The sequence below is a fragment of the Ammospiza caudacuta genome, chromosome 5 (assembly GCF_027887145.1).
Source record: "Ammospiza caudacuta isolate bAmmCau1 chromosome 5, bAmmCau1.pri, whole genome shotgun sequence".
In the NCBI taxonomy this organism is placed as follows: domain Eukaryota; kingdom Metazoa; phylum Chordata; class Aves; order Passeriformes; family Passerellidae; genus Ammospiza; species Ammospiza caudacuta.
In genome coordinates, this window is record NC_080597.1 from 69,568,857 (window position 1) to 69,583,755 (window position 14,899).

The 14,899-nt window shown below is 41.5% G+C and overlaps 1 protein-coding gene across 1 annotated transcript in view; it reads right to left on the reverse strand.

Annotated features, from left to right (window-relative positions):
• SEMA3D (semaphorin 3D) overlaps positions 1-14,899 on the reverse strand; it is a 148,311-nt gene that overhangs the window by 4,817 nt on the left and 128,595 nt on the right. Inside the window, exons 14-17 of the mRNA XM_058805919.1 lie at positions 13,682-13,723; positions 12,319-12,476; positions 10,221-10,285; positions 7,946-8,085 (exon numbers count right to left, since the gene is read on the reverse strand). Coding sequence (XP_058661902.1) covers positions 7,946-8,085; positions 10,221-10,285; positions 12,319-12,476; positions 13,682-13,723 — 405 coding nt within the window. The remainder of the gene's footprint in view (positions 1-7,945; positions 8,086-10,220; positions 10,286-12,318; positions 12,477-13,681; positions 13,724-14,899) is intronic.

Here is a 14,899-nt window from a genome sequence, read left to right on the forward strand (position 1 = left end):
AGGCCCTGTGTACTGCCACAGACAGGAGAACAGCAGACACAAGAAATAAGCTGCTACAAATGCAGTGAAGATTTTAGTTGCCTGCTTCTCTGGCCAAGTATTTTTTGGCTCCTGCCCCCAGTTGTTGGTGTTGGGAGCTTTATTTTCACTGTTTGTAAACTGTATATAAGCATGTCTACTCAGTACCCAGAGGGTGAAATGGTACAAATTTCAGGAAATTCCTGGAAAATCGATTGCCCTGACAACAGGTGCTACATGAGCACAAGCTACTTCTGATTTACCACACTGAGTTTAAACCAGATAAATTACGGTCAAGCCACATGCACAGAAGATAACAGGGAGACAAACTAGAAAAGGCTGCTTTTCTTTTGCAGAACCCATGGCACAGGGCACTAGTCCTCAACTGGATCATCTAGTGACACTTCACTCCAAGTAAATCCTCTTTTTTTACAGTAAAAACAGGAGCATAAAATTTACAAAGGAATCCACAAATAAGGAGCTGTAGGCAGAAATATGTCTAGGACAGGTGTTTCCTTGAGGTGCTGTGCTCCACAGAGAGCAGCAGGCGCAGGGGCCAGGTGGAAGTGCTTGGAGGCCTGGCTTTTCCAAGACAACAAGGAAATCCCTTTTTTCTGCCCAGGCTTCATGTCAACATGAAGATCCAAGTTTGTGAAACTGAGGGAGAAGCCTGGAAAGAAGCAGCTAACTTCCAGACATTTGGGTTTCATAAGGCATGTGCAAAGACCCAGTTCCCACATTGCCTGAGTGAAAACAGGACTGATGTCTTTGAGCTCGGGGCTTGATGCAATCTCAGCAGTAGCATCTGCCTGCCGGTGGCTCTGCCAGTATTGTAGTCTAGAGCTCTTGACAGCTGTGCACCTCCCACCCTTGGAAGGGCTCCAGCTGGCTGTTTGGGCTGGCTGGGTGCCACTCCAAAGTGCCCTCTCCAGGGCTTTGCCTCTTTTCAGTGAAAGAAAGGCAGAATAAGGGCTGATCTAGACTTGAAAAGATCACTGGACCCCCAAGCCCAGCACCCTGCTACTCATAACTATTTGCCATTTGTGTAACAGCCATCATTTTTTAGTCATAAATGTGTTAACTGATGGAGCTGTCCCCCACTCTGCCTTAAGATACTGCAGAGAAAGGTAAAAGTCTAAATTGGTTACGTCCTTTAATCCAGCCCATCATGACTCCTATTTTTAATGCAGCAGTGCTCCTACACAGCGTCCTGTGTTAACCTTGGACATTGATTTAGGGTGACTGTCACCTCCTCCTCTGTGCCTTCATTGTTCATTCCTTTCTTATCCTCTGGCAGGATAAAATTATGGCTCTGATTTCACACATATTGAGCAACACTTCATTACTGCTTTCCCCTCTCACTTCTCTTTTTGGTATCCTGTTTATGTTGTTTTACCCATAGGTTCAGAACTCCTCCTGTCCTTCCTCTCTGCTTTCCTCCCCACAGGGCTCTGGAGTTTCATAAACACCTGGCATTTCATTACTTGGTAGTAGATCTTTAACCTTTCACTTGAATGTTTAATGCGGTCTTTGGTTTCTGATCTATAGATGTAAAATATATTTTATTAAATTCTGAGGAAAGTGAAAAGATTACTTAGATAAAAGAAATTTTGCTGTGTTCAACTGTGGATTCACTGTTTTACCCCCCACCATGTCAAAATCAGTAACTCTTCCAAAATATTTCTAAATAAGATTTAGCAATTCAGAAGTACACAGACTTAAATTCATAAAAGCTTGCTGACATGTCCTTAAATTTGAGCATACAATAAAACTTTAACATGAAAGACAGCTTTGTTCCATAGGAAACAACTTAAAATCATTAAAAATGAAGCAATTGATTACCAATTGCTTTCTTAGTGAAGTGGAAGCAGAATTTTTATGAGATTGTATCAACAAATTGTACTTTAATCTTTCATGATTATCATATAAGTTTTCCAAAATTTACATTAACTGAATTACGGCACATGCCATAGATTCTAGCAATGCCTGATAAAGGGAAAAGAACTCCATGCAAATCTAACACTTGATTTTCACAATCTGAATTTAGCAATGAAGAAAAAGAAAATTGTCAATAATGATGGCAAATCTTTAAACAATCAGTAAACTGGAAAACAACCAAGGATTTGAAAGTGCTGTGGCACCAGGTTAGGTCAATGCTTTTTGTCCTTTGCTAATGATATGTTTAGATAGCTCCCTCTTTACAAATAATTCACATGTCAGCTCTTTCACAGTTAAAACACTGCACCTGTCTGGGAGAAGAAAGTGGCTTCAAAGCCTGCCTTTCCTCATTAATCAACATGTGAAAAAATGTTAGAGCTAAAGCTGGACTAATCATGGGTTAGCTGCAGCCCCTGAACAAATTGAGAGAGGGAGAAAAGAAAATGAGGAACATTTGCAGAGAATTCACATTCATCTTTGTTTTTCTATTGTTTTCTTCATCCTCATCGTTTGACTGGAAATAAAGATCACTCTAGGGTTTTTCTGACATTATTGTTATACACGACTGTTTCTCGTGTATGGGAAAATAATAATTTAGCTACAACACAGCTGTAAAGTTAGTTTTTTTTTAAAACATCTTTTTTTTAATTAATCCAACAGCCTCAGGAAAAATGAAGAATGTGTTGCTGGTAAAATGGCATTATGGACACGCATGATTCCTATTAGTTTCAAGGTGAAGTTTACTTCTTACTCTGAGACTAAACTTTAAAATCCTCCATTCCTATTACTTCTCCAATATATCCAAATCAAATCAGAAATGTCACTCAGTACAGAGTTACTACTTCTCCTCTTTCCCAATGAAACTGTCAAAAATATTAGTCTTACTTAAGACACTCAAGGTATTAGACGAAAAAAAAGGCAATGAGTTATATAGTAAAATAAAAGTACGAAAGCTTGAGAATGATAAGTAGTCCTTAGGCTGCAGAATATATATATTTTTATTTTTCTTTTTCCCAACTCTCTTGACCTTCTTTTCATTCACCTAAAGATTCAAACACTGAATTACACTCCCCTGACAGAAGGTACTACTGGAAATTCAGTCCTTGCTGTGTGTCCTGTGCCTGACTCAGCCATTATCCAACTTTTGGATTTCAGGGCTGGCACTGAATCTGTGGCTTTTTTCCTTACAATTCTGCTAGACCAGATGTTTGCAACAAAGTTGTCATCATGATGGAAAAAACCTCCAGATGCAAAAAGATACTGGAACTTATCTCTTGGATAAATTGAAAAAAATGCCTAAAATGTGGAATGAAACAACATCTCCCTGCTCTGATGGGGGAGCTAGGTCACAATGTTGAGCCTTGCAATGTCCTGCACAAAAATGGATCCAGCTCTTGTATCTACCAAAGTATCAGACAGTCCTTAAGTTTGGTCCACCGGGAAAACACAGTGTGAGCTGTGGGGCAGGAATGTGGAAAGGATGAGAATTGCTGAAGGAGAGCCTGGAACGTCCCCAGGCATTTTGGTGGATTTATTTTCACCACCAGGTCTAAGCAGAGCAGAAAGAAGAAAGTTAAAGTGATCTGCACCTATTTTGTCACTTTAGACCATATGGTTTGTTCTGTCCCCTGCTGCTGAGGTGGCAGCTTGGCAGACAGGGAGCCACAGGGGACTGAGGGTGAAGTGCAGCCTAAAGCACAGGGGCTGAAGCTTTTCAGAGCAACGAGGCACCAAAACTAATGCCTTTGTAGGGAGCCACACATTTGCTTTTTGCAGTCCTGATGCCTATTATATACATAAAATAACACAGGAGTTTTTCTGAGAAACAACTAGTATCTGTTTAAAGCTTCAGAGAACTCCAGCAGTTCAAGACACTACGAACAGATGACGTCCCCAGAGTTTTTTATGAACTCCAGGCACTGAAACACTCCCCGTCATCCCAGTGAGTAACGCTGCACGCACAGGAACAAACATGATCAATTGCGTGAGCAACGCTAACCACAAAAGCACTAGATATTTGACTCCTGACCTTAAAACAGCCCTAAACTACAGGGAAATGTACTCCCACTGGCAGCAAAATGACCTGGTGACAGCTACTGTGCCACAGGAGATCCTGTCCCTCCCTGCAGGTTGCTCTGCCTGGAAGTCACATTCTGAACCATGACCTCAAGGGTGAAATGTCGGGGACATCCTGCTGGGCCAAATGCTTCCCATCTAGTCTGGATTTTGCCCTTTCCCTTCCCTCAGGAAGCTGCAGTGCCTTTCTGGGACAGTGCAAAGCCATCTCTTTGTAAAGCCAAGTTTAAAGACTTGCTAAGACATTACAGCTCCAGCCCTGGAACTAAAAGTCCGTAACCTAAGTTCCAGGTGCGTGGAGTCATTTGCAAAGCATGGTATCGTCATCACAATAACTTACACTGCTGAGACATGCACCAAAAGAATGCACAGTGTTATTTGAGAAATCTGCTGCAGGAAGGGAGACAGAGAGAGCAGAAAATATAATTGTAATGGGAAAAGTTATGGTAATGCATTGGTTGAGCAAAGATCAAGCTATATATTAAATATGACCTCAGTGTTTCTGTCACATATGGTATTTTTGTCAAACTGAAGTACTTTGAAAAGAAAGTCAATTACTCTGCTCTTCAGATTTTCTAGGAAGGTGTGCAATCAGGTTTTTATACTGAGGAACTCATTTTCACTGGTAAGTCAAGTTAGAAAACCTGGAAACCTCAATTTCTGGATCTGCAAATTATTAAGGGATTAACATTTTAACCATTTCACCCTTATTCCATCAAATAGAAGGAATGATTGTTCAGCATCTCTATAGATCTGGTCAATCATTTAGGGATCCATAAATTACTTAGGAATTTAAGTTTCTGCATTTGAAAACATGTAATTTCTATATTAATATAGTTATCTAAAAAAGTCAACAAAAAGTTTCTTTTTTTTTGTTTCTTCTAGAAACGATGCCTATCAATATAATATAAGCAAACAGAGTTTTTTCAGGAATTCAATTTCTTAGGATCCTGAAACTAAGCTGGGTCAAAATACTATAAATTGTTATTATTAGAATTTTCTGGCAAGCTTCAAGCAGAACTAATATCTATACACTGTCTTTAAGGGAAGACCTTATCCTCTAACCATCAATGTGTGCATGTGCATTCCTATAGGCTATTATCTTCAGACTGAAAAAACCAAACAACCAAAAAACCCACCAAAACCCCAACAAAAAAAACCCCCAAAACCACCCCAAGAGCTGATTTTTACCAAAACTAGATCACAGAGGCACTGCTGTGGATTAAGGCACAACATGTGACAAAAAGCTCTTTGCCTTCTTTTAACATTCATATTGTAGAAAATCTGTGCACATTTCTCCTTCAAATTTTCTACTAAATTTGCCTCAGAGGTTAATCCAGCCTTTTAGGAAAGATTTACTTTTCTCATGCAAACAGATGTCAGACTGTTTACAGAGAGCCACCCCAGTAAACATTGCTGTTAATGTGCAAAGATGAATTCTGTGTGCTTGCTGGGGCTTCTAATGCCACCACACATGTGCACACAATTCCCTAAATCCCTCCCAAGGTGCACATCCTTGGCATGCTGGGCAGTCCTGCTGTATTTGGACATGATCAGGCCTGGGTAATGGGCATTTGGATCAGAAAAACAGGAGGGGCCAGGCCAGTGCCACAGCAAACCTCTTGGAAATACAATGTGTATCAAGAAGAGTATAGCCTTAATTTAGGCTATGCCATAAATGTCAGCCTGCTGTAAATTCACTCAAAAGTTGGTTTCACCTGCAGTTTGTTCTATGATCAAACAAGAAAGACAGCTTGAGCTTGGTTCCATGACCTTCAGAGGCCTAGCTGAACCTGTGATTTATGAGCAAATAACTGATAATATCTTTTTCCTTAAATTGACACAGATAAAGACTCAAAAGCAGCCCTTCAAAAGAGGCTTTTAAGTCTTGAAAGTGTAATCTCTTATGATATAGAAATATTACATTCTTCACAGGGAACTGGCTCCTTTATGCAAAGTTTATAGCTCATGGTGTAGCTGCTATACATTATTTTTAAAAAGACTGAGTCTTCTCAAAACTGACTTCTCATTCTCATAAAAAAAAGAAAGAAAACCACACAAAAGGAAAGAAAAACAACAAGAAGAAACACCCCCTCTCCCCCTGCCCCCAAGTCAGAAACCTGTTAACTATCTGCTTAAATTTACTTTAAAATCAGTCTTAAATACACAGTAAGAATTAAGAAAGTGCTTTCCTTGTTTCCCTGATCAAATATGTGAATGCATTTACAAACTGCTGCCTTAGGGAAGGTGAGCAGAGTCTCCTGTACAGGAGAGTAAAGGTAATTCCATTTCAGTAAAATCAATGACTGTAGGTCTTTAAATGCCAATACACTTCTAGCTGGTGTGTACTTCAACCTCCTGTGGCTGAGAGAGTGCTTGACCATCTGATCAGAAGGCTTTCCTTTATTTTTTTCCACATACAGGCTATAATGAGGGTTGCAGGTAGTATTTAAAAGTGGCAATCTCTTTTTTTTTGGTGTTAATGCACCTGTCTAAAAGTTAATTTCACTTTTTTTTCCCCTAGCAGAGGAAAAAAGTTTTGTCAATCCAAAACATGTGTAAGAGAAGGGGAATAAATTAAAAGTATTGGAGTGTTACAGTCAATATACATTATTGTATGCTTTTGTTTCATCTGGTAGAAAATCAGAAGTATCCCCTACCTCTGGCTTTCTGGGCCATGACATAACTGGGGTTGCAACCTTGGGGTGAGTACCATGAGTCACATCTTACCCAGAGGTGATTCCCTCCCAGACACCTGCCCTGGCCTGCAATTCCCCAGCCTTTGGAAAGGACCAGCACGTCCTCTGCACTCAGGAAGTCTCATAGGACGAATTATCACCGAGAGTGGAACACCAGTTGTATGTTTGATAGTTCCTGTCATTTAAACTGATTTTTGTCTTGGATGAACATCTAACAGAAAAGCATATCTAGCACCTGGGACCAGGTCCTTTGAAAGGGCAGTTCATTTCCCTTCTCCCTCCCTGTTGCCATGGCTGCCATCACAGCAGGACTTGGCCTCAGACACAAAATCACTCATGTAAGAGAAAGGCTATGAAAACTCCTGAGGTTTGAAACTCACTCACAAACCCTGTCCAAACCAGTCCCAGCACAGTGACCTTTTAGTCATGTTGGAGAGCCCCTTTGTCACTAGCTCAAGGAGGAATCATCAGGAAATTGTGCAGGGGGTTTGCAGCAACCTGGCGGCTTCTCCAGAGCTTCTCCATCAGTGAGGACCTCAAAGCTCCATCCCAAAGGAATTAAGGGCCAACACAAATCTCACTGCTTTCTACACCAGATGCAAGGCACAATCCTTAACCTGAATTCTCTAAATGCCATTTAAGCAAAAATCTCAGACTCCACTAACAAGAAAAAAAGCAAATAAAAAGCCTTTTAACCACAGACCATTCCTCCTCCGGGGAGAGATGGAGAGAAGCAGCAAACCATACATGCAATTCTTAGCTACACTGCTCAACATGGTAAGGGAAAGCAATCAGACACTAAATAGAGCTGAGACTTTACTGAAACATAATGTTTTGAACATACTTTTACCTACAGAAGCAGATGAGTTAATTATTGGACAAAACAGCTTTGACTTTTTAATCATTTATCTATATTATCTCTAAATATTTATAGAGATTATTATCTCTCTATATTTATCTATATTATCTCTCTTTTCATTTTTTAATAGGATGGGCAGGTTAAGTCAAAATAAATATCAAAATCTGCTTATGATACGGTGCAAATGGCTTCTCTCTTCCCCTTTGCATGCCCCAAATGGTGATAGCAGAATGCTATGTGATACCTAAGGTGAGGCAGGGAAAAGTAAAACACTGACTGGCCCCAGTAACTCCTGCCTCTCAGTGCTCAGCTGAATTCTCTATGGAGGAAACCTGCCTTGATGATTATAACTTACCTCTTCTCGATGTTCTTCTCCAGAGCGTTGAACATACCACCTAATAGAGGCTTGCTGGGACTTAGGAGTACATTCCAGAAAAGTGGAATTAAATTCAATGCCAAAAATCACCTTTTCATCAGCAGTTTCATGACTAATGCCTGGAAAGTAAACATGGTACAGGAGATTAACCCTGACCTGCTTTTTAAAGCAATGGGAAAACAGCCTGATTCAGAACAGATGCTATAAGAGTGAGTGAATTATAAAAACGCAAAAGGAAACTTAACTTTTAGCTTAAACTATAACTATGAGGATTTAGAGGCGGCTGCTAACCTTCCTTCAGTGCAACTGGTTTTTAAGGAGGTCAATAAAATCTGTATCATGAGCTTGCTCCATTTTAAACTTGGGGCTTTCGCCTATGAGGAATTTAAAAGCTGACCTGTATTTTTCCTTTAAGTAATGCATCCACTAAACCTGAGCTAAATCTGTTAAGTTAGATTGTATGGTCTGATTTGGTCACCCAAAGGAGTCACAGGGCTAAAGTAAACTGAAGTTTGCTTCCCTTCACTGTATTTTGAAATGCTCTGTAGTTTCAGAACAGACACTGAAGGAGCCATGAGGAGATCTGAAGTCCTTTCTTGGTCTTCTGTAAATCTGAGCAAATAATTTCTAATCGCTGCATCTTCATTTTTTCTTCTAGTCTGTCTTATCTCTGTCTTATCTAGCTTAGCAAGAGACTGAAGCTGTTTCTTATGCCCTGTGAGTAACAGAAAGGAAGGTGGATTTTGGATCATGCTTTCAATATAACAACTACCTGTATGAGATCTATAGAAATTCAAGCTCTCTGCATCATTTCCCCGTACCACTAAGATTTCCGTAGAGCCAAAAAACTTCATTCAGCCAACAAAGTCTCTGGGAGAGAATCTCACACAGTGGAGCAGTGGATTTAAGTAAGTTTGGGGGCCATAATATTACTGATTATCACAAATGGCCTAAATAGGCCAAGAGCCTGGAGGGACAAAGGTCAGCTTCATGGGTTTGGGGCACATAGAAGTCACTCCCAGGTGGATGAAATTGCTATTTGGTGGCACCATGTCAGGGCAAAGAATTAATACCAATTTCTGTGCTACAAGACTGTAGATTTGTCTAATAAAGGTAACTCTTCCAGTATCTCTTTATCCTTCCAGGAAAATGTGACAGTGTCAGCCTTTCTGCTAGGGTTTCTATAACCTTGAGCTTTGCACAGTCTCAGATATCAGTGTTTGGAGAGTCGTGGCAAGCAGCAAGCAGGGAAATTCTGGCCCTTGGGATGAACAGGAGGTTTGTCGCTGACTTTGATGGAAATGAGATCCTACCTTGACTTTTTAACTATGTCTGCAAGCACACATGTACAGTCAGAGCCCTCTAGACTGTGCAACAGACTTGAGGCTTTGATCCCATGGCAAGCAGCTCTGATTTCTGCACTGCCTCCCACTGAGGTCTGCAGCAGGAACCCAGCACCACAGCAGTACGGAATAACCAGAGATCAATGGGAAGGGGTGGCTTGTCCCAAAGCCAGTGTTCAACGTGGTGATACAATCAATACTGTTTTGTCTGGATTGTTCACTTTAATAAGCAGCTAGAAGAGCCCCAGACAAAGCCAAGCTTGGGTTTGAATGCTATTCATTTATTTTGTGCTGCCACAGGGATTGCTGTGTAACCGCAGGGTTTCACACTGACAGTGCTCGCTGAGAGAGAAGGGCTGCAGATGCCAGAGGAGCAGCCAGACCCTTTGGCATCTGAAAAGAGGGTGTGGGAAAGGGAGGGGGAAGCAGGCAGGGGGAAGGGGGTTCTTGTTAATAACAGGGGTATTTAAGTAGCTGTGGGAAGGGGAAGGGGCTGGTTTGGCAGCTGCAGCTCCGCCTTTGGGCCTGTGTCAAGTGGCAGAGGGGAGATGGCATGCTCCCCACCCAATCCTGCAAGCTTCTCTGTGGGACTTACTGCCCAGTTTCTGGATGGAACATCATGCACACCCCACTAGCTACCTTCAGGGACATGTGTGATGTTTTGGTGTCAGGGGTATTTCTCCCTGCCTGGTGTGAAGGGTTCCCCATAAGGGATGCAAGGGTGACATCCCATGCTGCCTGTTCCTTACCAGCTCCAGCTCTGAAAATTTAAATGTGTGAGGGCTAATGGATATGGAGTGTGGCAAAGACAACTGTTCTGTTGAGCTTAGCAAGTTTTTGGAGACAGAGACAGTCACAGCAAAATCTGCTGCCTAAGCAACAAAAGAGCAAGAAAGGTGAAAAATACTCACTGTCTTCCACATCCCAGCACTGTGCAACTGGGTCTCCATACTTGACATCCTGCCTTCTGGCTCGCCTATGGGAAGAGCATGCAAACTTGTAACACTTCAGACATAATTGCTGGAATGCAACAACAAAATACAGAGGAGCTCAGCAGATGTGGACTTGCATTGCTCCCATCCTACTGCTGACAATTACAGTCTTAACTAAAACCAGTCTCACCCTCAAAGCAGCATGTGGCCTAGAGAGATTTGTATAACTGACATCAAGAGAAGAGCCTGTGATTTGGGAAAACCACTGGGAGGGAAAAGGGAAAAAGCAAGAGAAAAATATCTGCCTAAAATAAAGAGTGTGTAAAGCAGTGACAGAAAGTGTCTAAACTTGCTTTAGGAGCACAGGTCTAATGGTGTGGTGGACTGTGTTGCAAATATCTAAAAAAATTTCATGTTGTAGATCATGAAAAAGGTCTGAAGTTCAACAGGTGATATTCAAAATTAAGCTCAGTATTAGCCCAAGGTAATGCTGACTAATAAACCAATTATTAAAATGCAGAGAGAAGAGCATGTATTTTAGTTTGTTAAAAAACAATTGACAAATCTTGTTATCTTTCATCTTAATGGACAGAAAAAACATAAGGCAATGGTCTGAGATGATCTACTAACTTGCCCACCAATCTCTGTGTGTGTTACATGAACTCACCATGATTTACTGCCATTTCAGTGTAATAGCACTAAAAAAAAGAGTAAAATCTTCCTCTGTGTATTATTGCATTTATTTCACAAGAACTATGGAAAAAAGTGGAAACTTTTTCAATTTTTCAGTCAAAGAATTGGAGACCCAGGAAAGAACTGGTTCTTTCTTCACAAGCAGCAGCAGTGGGACCTCCCATGTGCAGAGCTTGGCCCCGGAAGGAGAGCAGGTTGCTAAGGCTGATGTGTTCACTGAGCAAAAGCTGCAAACATGCTGGAAGCACAGCCTTCAGCACAGAAGGAAAACATTCAAGTAACTGATCTGCTGCAGGATTCCCAGGGCCAGTCACCCATCCTTTGTTTTGGAGACACAGACTTTTGGCCTTCCCTCCAAGCTGCACATCTGTTAAAAAGCACGGACCATCCATCTCCGTGTCCCAGCCCACCCCAGACTTCAGCAGGCCTCATGTGTCACTAACTTTGCAGTGAGCCTGAACACTTGCTTTTCTCCTTGCTTTTATGCTTCTCTGAATTTAGTTTGCTTTGGCTATGAGGGAGAACACATAAAGTTTCTTGACACCATGACATGATAACTTATGAGTCATTAACTTCAATGGCTCAGGACCCAGCCCTGTGACCCCTAAGGTAGAAAGTGTCATTCCAGAGCCTGGGCTCTAACTGCAGCCCCACTGCAAGAATTACTGTCAGGAGGACTTTGTCCAAAGCAGAATAAAGAGGCTGTGAAGAACTCTGGTTCCAGCTAACTCAGCCAAAAACTTCAGGAGACACATCCAGCAGCTTAGGCACTGCACTGCTAGAGCCTGCAGTGTGCTCTCCCTCCGTCCAGATCCAAGGTGTTGTCCTAGCTGATGGGTACAGAAAACTCAGATGAAGCTTCTTTCACTGTGGAAAAACTGCTGCCAATGTGGTTAAATCATGGTACTTAAATCTCTGTCTCTCTGTCTCCCTCTCATGGCTAGACCACAAATACAATTGTTGGGTTAGGTCAGGGAATTAAATATATTTTATTATTGACCACTCTGGGATGCTATGTTAAACTCTGCTTTCTAACTACTCTGAAAAAGTCAGAAGCTTAAGAGAGGCTCTTGCCTCTTGGGCTGTGTTAGCCACAACCTGGACCTCCATCTGAGCATCTTGTGACTTAAAGCATTCAGCATAAAAAAGGAAAGTGATGGATTTATGATCTTAGCTGCCATAGCCAAGTTACTGTCACACACACTTAAACAAAGCTATGTTGTCTTCACAGCTCTTCGAGCAGAAATGTGAAACATGGCCAGAGTATGATCACATTTTAAGGCAAATGATATGCTAAGTAAAAAGGCAACAAGTTATGAATTGGAACATCTAAAATTCTTGCAAGCAGCAAGATCTTTTTCAGCACATCGCAGTTTTTTCTTACCTTTTAGAAGTGGGGGCATATCTGGAACAAGAGTTTCCATCCCAGGCACAGTATGGGTCTCTGGCAAGGCAGCAGTCTGCACAAGCCTTCCCATACGTGTGACATCTGTGCAGAGAGAGCTGAACCAATCCATCCCTGGAACCAATGTACAATTGTTGCTGCAAATCAGGCAAAGCGAATTAATTAGAAGTGTTCTCCAAGTAGCCAGTGTAAGAAGTTCCCTTTTCAGTGCCACAGTTACAGACTTTTAACCTTATCCCAGATTTTGTAAAGCAAGGGAAAAAAATTCCTCCTTTAGTGTGAAATGTTTCTCAGGGCTCAGTGTGAATTGGCCAGTGCCCATCCATCCCAGCAGAGAGGAAAGGGGACTGCAGTCCTGGAAAGACACCAGCACTCAACACCCTCACACCTTTAGATGTGTGCTGCAGTAAAAGATCAGAACCAAACCACGGAAAGAATGGCTTAATAACACATTTATAACAAGGGCTGGATAGTCATGATGTTAACAATCTGGGAACTAGGGGTGACCTTGTGTGAATGAATTTCATGTTCTGCTTCTGATCCTGAGGTGGGACGGGGATAATGTTACTGCCCTCTCCCAGTGTGTGAGTGGGTCGCCTGTGGAGCCAAGGGTGGTCCAAGCTGGAGCTGGCTCATGCAGCACTTCCCTCTGGCCTGCCACCTTTTTTCATGGGAGATGGGACCCAGCTGTGCTGTGCGTGCCTGAACGCCAAAATGCCTCCTCCCGTGTGAGTGAGCCGTGTTGTGCCAGAGCTGCTCTGGCCACTTCTGTGGGTCAGGGAGGGGTGGATATGGTGTCACACTGCCTCCTGAACATGCAAGGAGCCATCCCAGAGCTTGGAGCTGCCATAAAATCCTTTCCCATCAGGAGACCCCGTGCTGGGACCAGCCCCTGCGCTGCCAGGGTTGGACCACCCACATTCAGGCTGCAACTTTAGAGGAGGGGGACTGGTTGTGTGCATACAAATTTTAGCACAGTGAGGCCCTGTGCTACTAATAAAAATAAAAACAAAAATAGTAATAATAATTTATTGCTAGATTGTAAAGAGACAAGTATTTCTGGAGGCTGGAAAAAGAATGTGCATTGGCTTCGCTTACAAATCCCACTACCATATGACTAAAGATTTGTTTCCCTGAATAATTACCAGCCTGGGTACACAAATTACTGTTTGTAAGCAAGTAGGAATTAGGCAGGGAAACAATTTCAAACATATCTCCTTCCTTCCAGTTACATTTTAAGAGCCATCCATGGAAAGCTAGGCCACTAAGCAACAGGTGTCACCTGAAAATAGGTGTTCAGTGCACCCCATATCCTCCAGTAGGTAAACAAGATTATGATTACCTGTTTCTGAGAAATCTCCATGGTCGAGATAACTGAAGGATGCTGAAAAATAAAACAGCAAAGTGTATTAGTTTACAAATTCCTTGCTCTTAGTGAAAAAGAGAGCAAAACTTAATAATAAGCACAACTATAAGCAAATAAAATTACAGGTTCGTTTGCAAGGTTTAAACAAATATGAAAAAAAAAAAACCCCAAACAATAGAAAATCAAGAAATTAATGCTGCCCAAAAGAACTCCCATCAATTTCCCCCGCTGGAAGGAGGCAATTAGCTTCTCAGAGTTTGCTATCTACTCCATCCTGGGCAATGAGCCTTTACATCAACTTTAGTTCATATTAAGCACTATTTAAAAGGCTTAGTTGCCATTTAAGGGATACATAGGCAGACCTCTGCACCAGGATATATTTCATGGCTATGAGAAATTTTTGCCTGTAACTGATGTAAGAACAGCACAAAGCTCAGGGTATTAGCCATCACCCAACAGAAGATTGATCTAAGCCCATTGTTTAATATTAATGCAGTTTGAGGAAATAAAGCACATTTTTTCAGCCATTACCCCCTTCAATTTTCTGGATTCAAAAATGTGGAGATAGCAGTTACAAACATTACCAATAAAAATGTGAAGGAATGTCTACTGAGTAGAAAAAAATGACCTCTTTTTTGCTTTAAATATGATATGGCACATTTTCCCTTGACGTTATGTTTTAAGAATGCAGCAAATTGGTGCACATACTGGAACTGCTCATTATTTGGCAGGCCACTGAGTAACCTTGGTATTTTCTGAGTGATATTTATAATTGGTGTCCAAGACAGTGGGAAGAAGACATAGAGATCCTTTAAATCAAAGTTTCATCATACACATGACATATCAAAAGGCATATGATGAAATGAACTCTTTGAAATAATTGTTAATGATCCTGTGCTTACACTTGGAAAAGTTTCAAATTCATTTATTCAGTAAATGGACAACAATTTGGGCTGGACAGCACATAGCAGAGAGGATGTGTGGAAATTAATCAAAATGCTGTGGATGCAGACAAACTTTGATGGAAAAGCAAAGTGAAAACTGAAGAAGAGCTGCGCAGCATGAGAAGAAAGCAAAGTGAGAATGCAAAGAACTAAGAAGAAACTAATAAATGGAAAAAGAAAATCAGTAGGGAAGACAAAGGTTTCCAATTTTCTGATCTAAAAGTATGTTATGTCAGCTCCTTTACCAGCA